The sequence below is a fragment of the Pseudopodoces humilis genome, chromosome 2 (assembly GCF_049639895.1).
Source record: "Pseudopodoces humilis isolate 2021_Gansu_Grassland_sample_001 chromosome 2, ASM4963989v1, whole genome shotgun sequence".
Taxonomy (NCBI): Eukaryota; Metazoa; Chordata; class Aves; order Passeriformes; family Paridae; genus Pseudopodoces; species Pseudopodoces humilis.
The window spans coordinates 103,624,476-103,637,134 of record NC_142201.1 but is presented as its reverse complement, the minus strand read 5'-3'; the positions used below and the strand labels follow the sequence as shown (position 1 = coordinate 103,637,134).

The 12,659-nt window shown below is 37.0% G+C and overlaps 1 protein-coding gene across 4 annotated transcripts in view; it reads left to right on the top strand.

Moving 5' to 3' along the window:
- Positions 1–11,878, top strand: part of USP25 (ubiquitin specific peptidase 25) — a 90,621-nt gene extending 78,743 nt beyond the window's left edge. For all 4 annotated transcript variants that reach the window (XM_014253582.2, XM_014253581.2, XM_014253580.2 and 1 more), the window contains 6 exons: positions 1,625–1,803; positions 2,574–2,652; positions 4,470–4,549; positions 9,017–9,140; positions 9,824–10,019; positions 10,461–11,878. In XM_014253582.2, coding sequence (XP_014109057.2) covers positions 1,625–1,803; positions 2,574–2,652; positions 4,470–4,549; positions 9,017–9,140; positions 9,824–10,019; positions 10,461–10,633 — 831 coding nt within the window. In that variant the 3' untranslated portion in view covers positions 10,634–11,878. The remainder of the gene's footprint in view (positions 1–1,624; positions 1,804–2,573; positions 2,653–4,469; positions 4,550–9,016; positions 9,141–9,823; positions 10,020–10,460) is intronic.
- The last annotated feature ends 781 nt before the right edge of the window (positions 11,879–12,659 follow it).

Below are 12,659 nucleotides of genomic sequence, written 5' to 3'. Positions count from 1 at the left end.
GAAACTCCTTTGGTGTGGGTCATTGTTACTGCCAAGGTTTCACTCCCCCTCTAGATCTCAGGTTTAAGACATGACTAACATTCAGATATTTCTTGGTCAGTGATCTCTTCAAATCCTTCTTCTTTAACCTTTATAGACAACTCCTCCCAGAATGTTTCCTTTAAGATCTTTATATAATATCCTCAGAAAATTAAAGCATATAATACTTTCTTCTACTGTCCCTTTTTCTGTAGAGAAATACCATTTTCCCATTTTGTTAAAGTTTTCTGAATCTGTAGAATACCGCATTATTTTAAAAATTATTATAAAAATACATGGTTTGTATTGCATTTTTTCCTACTTCTAGGTAATTATATGAAAAATTCAATGTCTGATACCAGGTTTTTTTTACTTCCTCAGTAAACAAGGATTAATTCTTAGCCATGTTGACTTTCTAATTGTAGAATTTCTGATGTAAGACAATAGAAACTCCATGGCTTTTGGCATTTATATTGTTGTCCTAAACATCTTTTTTAATGATAATGCAAATCATGAGTATTTAAAGATACTGATTTAAAGATAGTGATGCAGAACATTCTCCTAAGTTTTAAAGGCCTCCGCGTGCTCTGTGTTTGTTTAAACCTGTATGATTATTACCCTACATGTTTAGTCCTGAGACAAAATGTGTGATTAGGAGAGGATGGGAGCCCAAATTTCTGATAGGTAAATGTCAGGTATTACAGCACAAAGACATTTGAAATACTGAAGGGGGCGGGGGGGAGGGTGTCATGACTCTTTTGATGCTTTATTATTTTGTGATACATTGTATTGAAACTTTGCTAATGTGTTAGGAAACTGTCTAATCACCTCCCTGTTTCCAGAGAGAATTTATGGAATGTGTGTTAACATTCGTGACCATTTTTCTAAATCTTTTTCTTGTTGCTCCAGTTCATGCTGTATAGTTTCAGTGAATAAAATCTAATGAACATATTAAATGATGTTCATTAAAACCTAATGTGCTGACAAAGTTGGAAAAGTAAATTATTATGATGACCTCTAAAATATTCAGTGAGGGCTGCATCCTGCCCTATAGGGCAGTACTGTTCATATTGAATTATTATTTTCTTCAGAAAGCCTATCATTTGTTTTTCATTGAAAGACGTATTTCATTCCCATGTAGTACTTTCCAAATCATTTATGTTCACTAACCTTTCTTTAGGATATTTTTTATTCATGTCTTTGCATTTAACCATGTATTAGAGGTACTTTTTTACCTTACGAGACTTCACAAAATTTCTGAAGGTCAAGTGTCTGAAATGTTGTACTTTTCTTGGGCTTAAAGAAACTTCTCTAAGGATTGGACAAATCTCCTCTCAGGGAGACATAGCACAGGAGCTACTTTTGAAGGGAAGATTTACTTGGGATTTTGTCATGCTTAACTGGAGAGAGAAACTATCTACTTGACAATTTATCTGTGGTTTTGTTTGTTTTCTTTTTAAAAAATGGTTTAGACTTCTTAGAAGGGTGGTCTGTGGATCTGTTAAATTTTATAGGCAAAATGCCATGGCAGATAAAGGATCTTGTGTCTGTGGTGTTTGAGTTAAAAGCCAGAAGGAATAATGTCTGTTTTTTTAAAATTATGTAGGCAATTAAATTGGAATACACACGTCTGCTAAAATTAGCCCAGGAAGATCCACCACCTGAATGTGATTATCGTTTGCGTCATGCAATTGTTTACTTCATCCAAAACCAGGCACCAAAGAAGATAATTGAGAGAACATTACTGGAACAGTTTGGAGATCACAATCTCAGCTTTGATGAAAGGTAATAAGATCTGCCCATCTCATTTCCTGTGTTCATGAATGTTCTCTGATGTGTGGAAACACCCCTCCATATTTGGCTGGTGTGTTTGGCTTTATCTCCTAGTTCATACTTGCAAATTTACTTTTTAAAACAGATAATCTTTATAAAAACCCCTGTTGAAAGAGTAATCAGGAAGTTGAGTTTCTACTCATCTAAAATAAGTAGAAATGCTCAATGTTGTTCCTAATTTTGCATGTAAATTTCTGTACCTTCTTTCACTGTGTTTCCTCACTGCCCTGAAAGGCAGCAAGAGAGCAAAGCCTTTCCAAAAAAAAGCAAAATGGGGTGAGTGACTGACTTGAGAGCAAGACAATGTCTCTCTTCCATCAAAATTCCATTTACTTACTTATATAAATAGGTAAATTAAAAGTTAGAAAACAGTCTGATTTCTGTGTAGGGAATAATCTTCTAAACTTCTGTGAAGTAATTGTCAGGGAGTTTCAAACTACCTTAATTGTAAAATTAAAAGAAAGACTAAGCAATGTGGCAATTTAGCAAAATAAAATAAATAATCCTTTAAATAGAACAGGCCTCCATCGCATATACTTCAAAAGTATGCTCTCTCCTGCTGATTATAACATGCATAATAAAATGTACATTTTCCATGGCATTTTCATACTGGTGTACATAAGACTGTAGCTCATACTGTCTGAGGCTCCTGTCTTTGAAAGGATAATACCCTCTGTGAATTTCCAGTAATATTTCATTATTTCTTAATTGCTTTTTGTAAGGTGCCGTAACATAATGAAGGTTGCTCAAGCCAAACTTGAAATGATAAAGCCAGATGAAGTAAACATGGAGGAATATGAGGTCAGTATTTCATATGCTTTAAATTAAGTTGTAATGTGAAATAGTTATCAGTAAAGCTGAATTTTGTCTTCACAAATTTCTTCTTGTCTCAGGCTGAGAAGTTAAAACTGGCTATTTATTTAAAGATCCCTTATTTGTCCAGAGTCAGCTCTTGAGCTAAAGCTGCTTTTTCCACAGCTGTAATTCTAGTGTTTGAACCATAAATAAGTGTTAGGTTGGAATCTGTCCTTATTTTGTTAATGAGTCTTGACGTCACTAACAATATTTTGCAATTTATCACCACATGGGCCACATGGCTTTTTCTAGGTAGACACAGCTGGCAGGGAAAGAGGAGAGTGGTCTGTGCCCAGCCTTGGTCATCTTGAGAGCTGCATAGCAGGCACAGTCCCATTTTTGCTTTTCCTCCAGCTGTCTCTGCAGCTATTCTCATTTTCTTATGAGCAGCAGATTCTTTTCTTTGCTGAGACCATGCATAACCAGCTTATGCATTCAGTTTTTCCTCCTGTGTTGTTTAGAAAAACTTGGAGGGAAAGTGAGAGTGAATCTTGGACATTAAATAATCGTGACTAATAGTTGCTAAAATAATTTGTCTCACATTTAAAGCTAAGCCTGTCGCTGATTTTCCAGCATCAGTTTCAAGTCTGAGTAATACTGTTCATTACGACCTCTTAATAGTGGGTATTTATGTCCTGGGCAGATTCCAGTCCACCACCTATACCTCCTTGTTGTGGTGGGAGTTCCAAACAACTTCATCAGGAGGATTATGGGAGTAATCTTTCCCTCACAGATCCAATGAAAAATATTTTTATTGCCTCTTCTCATTACTGTGTAGGTTTGAGACCTACAGTAGATGTTACTGCATTACAGTAGTCACTGTAATGTCACTGTAATGTCACTAGTCACTGATAGAGAAGGACCTTCATAGTGGCATTTTAGTTGCATTTTCTTGGCTGTGCAGGGCTCAGCGTTTTACCATTTTCTGAATGATGCTGCACAGAGAGACCAAACAATTCTGGACTTACCCCCACTCCCCACACTTAGAGAGCTATCTTCTGTTCCTCTGTAGAAAAGCTCCCCTTTTTTAGCTCCTGTAATAGGTAGCTGGGGATTTCTGCATAGATTATGTCAGTCTGGTATAGTGATTTGGCATTCTATGGATGCTTTCTCAAGCTCTTTCTGTTGAATCTGCTTCTAGCTGGGTCTTATGGTGTGCTGTCCCAAATTTTATTTTTAATGCAGAATTGAAAGTCAGCCGTTAACCCTCAGCAGAGAAAGTGCCTTTCTCACTGGGAGCATTTACCTGTAAAGTGAACCTGGAGTCACTTGGTAGAAATGGTGATGCAGTATGATAAATGTTCTGCTCCAGCACCAACATCTCATCTGAGTTGCATTTGGGGGTTTTTTTTAGCACTTCCCATGCAAAGTGTTCATGCTTTTTCTATGTCATCCTTGTATCGAAAATTAAGATTAATATTTGGCATATGAAAAAGCTTTCCAATACATTCCGAGTAATGTCGGGAAGAAAAAAACAAGATCTCGTATAATTTTAACTGTGGTTCTCCAAAGATGTTTTGTATTCTGTTCAAATGGTAATAGGTTCTGTAAGAATAACCTCATACAGAAATGTTTAAGACATTTAAAAATTTTCTTTTTATTGAGGGAGGGTGGATTCAGGTGGACTTTCCACATGTACAAGCCTACAAGTGTCTTTAGTACTTAAGGACACTAAATTTAAGTGGAGGGGGGTGTGTGTTTAAAAAAATAAATTATATTTCATTTTTGTGGATGAAGTTCTATTTACCCTTTCTTACATGCAGAGATGGCATCAAGACTATAGACATTTCAGGGAAACAACCATGTTTCTCATGGTAGGATTGGAGTTTTTCCAAAAAAAGAGGTAAGTGGTAGTATAGAACTCAAATGTAGTAGAATGATGTGAAGGCAAAATTTAATATTGATAAGTAAAGCTATTTTTTAAATTCAGAAGTGTTTAATGTATTCTTCATTTGAAATAAGCATTTATTCAGTCTACTAATGTCTTCAGTCTTGCAACTTCCTATTCTTAATTTCCATTTCCACTCTCTTATCAAGACGTGGGTTCTTTTCAGAGCACCCTCCACATGCACCCCTATTCTTCCTTCTATTCTTCTATTCTGGTGTTGTGGGTATCGCTCAGCCATGAAAATCCTCCTCTGGCACCACCTGTGCACATACATTTATCTGCTTTCATCAGTAGACTCAGTTAGTCAAGTCCATATCTTTCCTGCTTTTTGACTGGGTCTTCCCACTGAAGCAGTTTTACCTTCTGCATTAGTCTGAGCCAAAACTCCACCTATGGTGGGCTCTAAAGGTCAGGAAAACAGAACATATTTGAGAAAAACTATCATACATAGCTGTCATTGTTGTAGGTGATTGTCCTTAACTCCATGGTGATTCATTCCCTTCTCTTTTTTGAACCAAGTCAGAAATTGTGGTTGTATAAAATGGGTGACATTTATGTGCTTAATTCAAAACAGCTAAAATTTATTCTGATCTACACATGCAACAAGAATGGTGATTACAGTATAAATGTAGTCAATCACTGATTTTTCATGTATAAAAAAATAGCTAGGGAAATTTATAGCAGGAGTCAAATTTAATTTTGTCTCTTTGTTGTGTAGTAAATTGTTCCATATTTCTCATCTTGTATCTTCCCAAAAAAGAAAGACCCGAAACAATACAGGAAAACTGATTGCAAAAGACACAGCCTTGCCTTTGTGACATATGTCTTTTTATACTGGCTAACACAATGAGCTCAGAGTCTTGGGTTGTCTTTGGGTTACCATCATGTAATAAACAGTATATTTACTAATAATCTAAATTGAAATATGCTACACTATTGGTCTTAAAGAGCTTGTGTACAAAGATTAGTCAGATTACCTGACTTATTTGAAAAATAAAAACACTGGTGTTGCTTCATTCCTTAAAAAGGCAAAAATGTCACAGGCATTGTGACTCTCTAAGATTGCAGGCAGGGGTGAAACATCTTCAAGTTCCTTGGCACTGGGACCTCCAGAGTGGCACCTTCAATTGTAAAATACGATTGTTTTCAATAAATTCCTTCTTGCTGTAACATATTCTGGTTATGCCATGGAGAGGAGAGGGAATCACAGGTTTCTGCTCTGTTCTAAACGAAGTTCTCCATTATTTACAACAGCTTCCAGAGTTAGGGTGAGGTATTTGCTAGAAAGCATCTTCATAATTTAGAAAACAAACCTATTATCACCAGTCTTCCACTCTAATATGGGTCAGAAATAAAAGGTACAATTTCAGAAGTGTTTCACAACATGTTTGATTCAAAGACAGTAGGACTAAGGTATAGTCAATGGATGAGTGAAATCTGGGTATCCAGTGACCTGCTCCAAAAGCATCTTGTACAAGTACATACTTGTGTTTCAGCTTCAGGTTCTCAAAGGACTCAGAGATTTAACTGAGTTTCCCACCTTGCACACTTGAGAGAGCAATGGTACCATCCTTATGCTGAAAACAAGACTAACCTGTCAGTTCATTTAACACTAAAATCATAAAAACATAACTTTAAAAATATTAATGAAAGGATAGGCTTTCATAATAGAAATATGGTCTTCATTAGTAGGACTGTTTTGAGGGTGTGGTTTTTTTCCCCACAAACCCACCTCTGTTGACAAACTTTTCTTAGCTTCAGTAACACTAAGCAATAACCTTGCAGCACTTGATGTATTGATGGAGCCAGAAGTCGACTTTTAGTCAAGCAGTATTTATTTATTTAATTGTAATGTGTTGAACAAACACAAAAATTAGCTTTAAAGTAGTTTGGTGTATCTTTTTCATGGAAGTAGTTCCAGTGGTCACTCAAGATCCCTGATGGTGGGTGACAAGGCCCACTTTTCACTGCAGGTGAAGAATTAAGGGGTCTTTCAGGCAGATCTTCTCTGACTGTGGCATGGAATAGTAACTTGCTCTGGCCGAGATGAACTCAGCCAGCTAATGAGCCTTGGTAGGAGTTATGCCTGCAGCTCACTCTTGTGGCAGCAGCTTAAAAGTGTATGCTTTACCAGTTATCTCTTAAGTTTCTTGGAAAGCCAGTACAGCTTTTTGGTTTTGACTAAAATGCCTTTTTCAAAGCAATGCTAAAATTTCACCATTCTTTGCTTTCTGTGTCTTTTCCTAAGCCTCAACCTAGTGAGCTCCAGAATTTTGTGAGCAGCTTCAGTGATTTTAGGCTTAGGCTGCGCAGGCTTGAACTGATGTGCAGTTCAGCTGTGAGAAGGCAGAAAGCCAGCCATGCTCTGGGTTGTATCCAAAGCCCTGTGGAATTCTGCCCCTCTCTGCTCAGACCCCACCTGCAGGGCTGTACCCAGCTCTGGGTCCCAGCACAGGAAGGACAGGGACCTGTTGGAGCCAGTCCAGAGGAGGCACCAAGATGATCGGAGGGATGAAGCACTTGCCTAATTAAGACAAGATGAGAAAGTTGGGCCTGTTCAGTCCTTGAAGGAAAAGAAGTTTGCATGGAAACCTGAAAGCAACCCCTGAATATCTGAAAGGAGTCTACAAGAAAGGTGGAGAGAGACATTTTACAAGACCATGGAGTGACAGGACAAGGGAGAATGGCTTCAAACTGACAGAGAAGAGGTTTAGATTAGATATTAGGAGGTAATTCTTTACAGTGAGGGTGGTGAGGCCCTGGCACAGGTTGCCCAGAGGAGCTGTGGCTGCCCTGTCCATGGAAGTGTTCAAGGCCAGGTTGGAACAACCTGGTCTAGTGGAAGGTGTCCCTGCCCATGGCACAGGGGTTTCCAACCCAGGCCACCCTATGATTCTATGGATCTAATTTTACTGTAGTCCCATTCCTCAGACCCAATATATATAAGGAGTCTGAGCGTGGATATACAGTCATGATAATCTCAACTAAATTACCTTGGTGTTAAATGTCATCACAGTTGTTTCAGGAAAGGGTCACACAAGTGAGGAAGGTGCAAGAAGAGGGTGACTGGAACTAAGGCAACTACCACCACTGAGTTTCAATTTGCATCAACAGAGCTGTTGACACTGTAGCTTCAACCTGCCGTTTCACAAATAACTGACCCAAGAATGGAAGGAGAAGCTCCTCCTCCCGTGGCTGTATAACCATCAGTTTCAATTCTTGTAATCATATTTTCTTCCTTTTTCTTCCCCTTTCCTCCTACATTAATTTTTCAACTGTCTGGTCAGTTTTATTGGTGACCAGGGACATGAAGAGTTTTCATCGCTGGGAAAAATGGACTTAAAGTAGTGTTTTCCCTTACTTTTTTATTGTCTCATTTGGAGGTACTACCTTATGTTTTGAGTTTCTTACTTTGGAAAACTCTTGACTTGTATCGGATATGCTCTGTGTGTGCACATAATTTTTAGCCTTTTTCAGTAGCTTGGTAGTTTGATTTTGGTAGTTTCAACTTGACCCATGAGCTCATACTCTCGTCAGGAGGGAGTCCATAATTTCATGTTCCTTTAACCACTCCCTTAAGAAATTTATTTTCCTAGATTTACTTTCTTTTTTTTAAATTTGAATAAAAATGAGATCTCAATTTTAAAATGCCTGTTTTTAGGGTAGCTACCAGAACTGCTTTCAGTGCTTTTGTGTCATAACTGAGTCTTTGTAAATAAGCGAATTAACCATTTCAGGTGTTTGCAGCAGTGTGAGGGGAGATTGTTCATCTGTGCCTGAAGGAATCTCTGTCAATCTTTAACTGATAGGTTCTTGGGTGCTCTCTTATTCCTTCTCTACCAGTTTGCCTTGCATTTATCTTCTGCATTCAGATTAAAGACAGAAATATCAACAGTCTAACAGCACTTCTGCTTTTGAAATGCTGTAATGGCTTCTTCCATCACAGTCGATTCCAATTAACTTGGAAGAACTTACAATTCATAAAGCTTAAAAATTCACAGGTTTTGTTTTAGAAATAAGGTGACAGCTTTAAATTTTATTTGCTGAGGTGTAGAATGCTATCAAGATATTCATGGCAACGGAAGCTGAAACCCAATGTGACATAAAAGCAGTCAGGAAGAATTAAGTTTTCATGGATACTCAAGGCTAATCTAAAGCTGGTTTTGGAGCGAAATTATACACATTGGTTTCAGTGAGCTTTGGATCAGAGTTTGTGTGTAATGATCTAACAAAATAATTTGTTCTAATGTGTGTAAAAGACAAAATTTTATGGTTTAAAAAGTAATTATGAAGAGATTGGTGGGAAGGAGTGGGCTTGCCATCCAGCAAGGGGAGTTACCTGTCCTTTGAGGAACACAGTAGTTACCTTGAAGCTGGTGGTACGTGGATGTTGAACCTAATGCTTTTGTTTCTTCACTCCAGTTACATGGAAGCCTTGCTCTACCTTATCTATGCTTACCAGAATAACAAAGAACTCTTGTCCAAAGGCCCGTACAGAGGGCACGATGAAGAGCTGATATCTCACTACAGACGAGAGTGTTTGCTTGTAAGTGAAAGGAGAGCTAAAAATGTTGAGTTTGCTGCATAGCTCTAATAAAATTAATTAATGGAGAAGTGTTGCTGTCATGTACAACAAACCCAAAACCTCCCCTCATTAGAAATTTAATACTGAGGCTTGTAAGGGGAAAAAAAACAAAAGTAAAAAAGAAAACATCATTCCCCACCTTTTTTTGAATAGCCAATCATTTTCTTTATGATTATAGTCGGCTCAGTGCCATCATGTCTGGGCTAGGTGGGAGTAGTGGTTGACAGTGTTGGTGAGTAGACTCACCCTGCTGCCATGGTTTGATGGGGAAACAAATATTGGGAAAGTCATCAGCAATGATGCCTTGCCTGGACCAAGGGATTTTTTGCTTGTTATGTCACTTTTAACAATAGTGAAAAAATAAAAGCAGGTGATAGAAAATAGAAACTCAGTCTTAACAAAACAGCTGCAAAATTGGAGTTGACAGGTATGAAATGAAGTGGCTTGAGGAACAGCACAAGTTCAAGTGGATTAGTAGAGCATATGCATCATGGAGTAAATGTTAGAACACAGCTGTGGTTAATACAAATTGCCAGCTAATTCTGTAGGAAGACTGTGCTTTAAAACAAACTGATAATGATGCATGGTAGACTGTGAAATGCTGTGTACTTAAAGGCTTTCCTTTTTTGTGGTGGTTTCTGAAGAAACTAAACGAACATGCTGCAGCACTGTTTGAATCAGGAGATGATCAGGAAGTAAATAATGGCCTGATCATAATGAACGAGCTTATTGTCCCATGTTTGCCATTACTACTGGTGGATGAAATGGAAGAGAAAGATATTGTTGCTGTGGAAGATATGAGAAACCGTTGGTGTTCCTATCTTGGACAAGAAATGGAACGTAAGTAATTTGTTATTAAGTTATAAGGACCTTGTGCAGCTTTTTTTATAGTGTTTTCAATGTCTAGAATTAAAATTGTATCTTTTGTGCCTTGGTAATGTTTTTTGAGCTGCCCTGACTTTTGAATAATCCTGTACATATTTAAATGAAAAGTTTTTCCGTATGTTGCACTGGGATGTCAGACTGTAAAGGAAACATGCTTTTTGAATAGAAAAGCATTGGTTGTGTTAGATCATTTAAAGGGGAATTTATCAACATCTTACTAGGAATTTATATGTCCTAGTTATTGCTGGTAGGCCTAAAGAATCTGAATTATTCCAAGTGAAACTCCTCCTCTTCTACCCACTAATTAACAAAAAAAAAGTCAACATTGGGCAGAAAAAGGATAATTCTACATGCGGATATAAATGCTTATATTTGTTTTTCTGGTTTGATTTGCAGCCAACTTGCAAGAAAAACTGACAGATTTCCTGCCAAAACTCCTAGATTGTTCTACAGAGATTAAAGGTTTCAATGACCCGCCAAAGTTACCTTCCTACTCCACACATGAACTGTGTGAAAGATATGCCCGAATCATGTTGTCACTCAGTCGAACTCCAGCCGATGGAAGATAAATTCTGCAGACCTTCCTAAGCACATTGTATAAACTTTTTTAGTTCTTAAACCTTGCCTTCCTGTCACAGGGTTTGCTTGTTGCTGCTATAGTTTTTAACTTTTTTATTTTAATAACTGCAAAAGAGAAATGACTGTACAAAATTTAGCCAGACTGCAAACGATTAAAGCTGAGAATCGCATGGCGCTCAGTCGTTTCAACCAGAATTGATGCAACACGCAAGTCTGATCATTATGGCAAAACTGCTTTTTTGCCATTTATCTGTTACAGTATTACTTTGCTTTTATCTTAAGATCCTTTACTTTATCAACAGCTGTCTGGATCATTTTGTGACTGCAACTACTTTAAGTGTCCAGTGCTGTGTAAATACATGGTACTTGGTAGCTTGTAAATGAAAAGAAAGAATAAAGTTTTATTTATGGCTACTTCTGTGTTTGCAAGCAGATACCTTGTATATTATTGTAAAATACAGGTATTTTTAGAAGAGATATAGTATATTGATGGGTTACTCAATTTTATAGACAAGGTTCTTCATGATTTATGGCCAGTTTCCTTTCAGGTACTTGGAAATTACTGTATGTGAATATATTGGAAAACTGTCACAGTATTATACACAATGGTGTTTTGTATATTCTTCACTGGTCTGTATGATACTGCACCTGAGCACTTTAGTGTGCGTGTGAATGGCCATGCCAAGTATTTTCTAATAGGGACTGGCTTCTGAATCAAAACAATAATGGCACCTTCCTTTTATTCTTAGAAAAAAATTGAAGTAAAAAAATTGAAGTAAAAAAATTAAAAGTATTTTCAATATAAATATATTAAACGCTCTAAACAAAACTTCTAAAAATTGATTTAAGTAGAGAAAATAAAGGTTTTAAAAAACTGAATTTATAAAGCGTAAGGATTAATCTTCATTTTTAATTGGTACTTGAGTCATGTAAGTGACCAGAAATAAAATCTTAATTTTAATTCTTTACTTGAAATGGGTTGCTATTGTTGCAACAAAATATCTCAAAAATCTTTTATCTGTCCTAATTAAATTTCTATTCGAAGTAAAAGAACATATCTATTGGGCTTGTTTTGTAGAACTGAATACTGTCTTGTTTTAATGAAGGAACTTAATTATTTTGTGAAAAGAGAGATTTAATGCATCCTTAGGTAATGCTGTTACCTGACACTATTTTGATTCTTTCTCTTTTTAGAGAACGTTTTGTGTTAGATCAGTAAAATATGTGAATATTTATTTGTATGTTTTTATTGGAGCGACACAACTTTTCCTTACAGGCTTTCAAGCGGTGTTTGAATATCTGCTAATAAAAGGCCACAGGGGGAAGGAGTGATGAAGTTCAGACCACCTAGAAATGCAGTGGGCAGAAATGTGGGCATCTCATATGCAAGAAGCAGCAGAGTTCACTCTTGGCACCTATCAGTCTGAGAATTTGTTTACTCTGGAGAGACACTGGATCACAATGTACAGGGAATAGAATGTGGCCTTCAATTCAAAATCTGTTCAGGGCAGTTCTCCACTTCTCTTTTCAGTATTGCAGTGGTTCATGCCTTTTCAAACCACCCATTTATATATATATATATATTATTTTTTTTAATAAAGAATGTTGACCTTTTACAAGTGAAATACTGCACAGGAGTAGTATTGTAGGTCTAAGAGTGTTGATGTGTGAAATATCCCTCTGAAAGGAAAAAGGTATGCTTACTATGAAATGGGAGAGGATACATTTTAAAAGCTTTTACATTTTGCACCTGTTCCACTTGAATTTGAAACTCAAGAATATGGCTGCTTAGCACAGTATTTTTAAACAAGGTCTTGAACAGGTCAGACTTCCTGCTTTTTTAATAACAGTAAGAAGAATTAGATGTGAAAGAGCAACTTTATTTCATTCTGGCTAACAGGTTTGGAGTTGGAGTGTTTGTGGAAGCTTTTAAGGAAAGCTCCCCTCCTACCCCGAAGGAGCCAGTTACCCTCATCTGTTTAATCTTTCACAACAAGCACATGGGAAACACTCTTT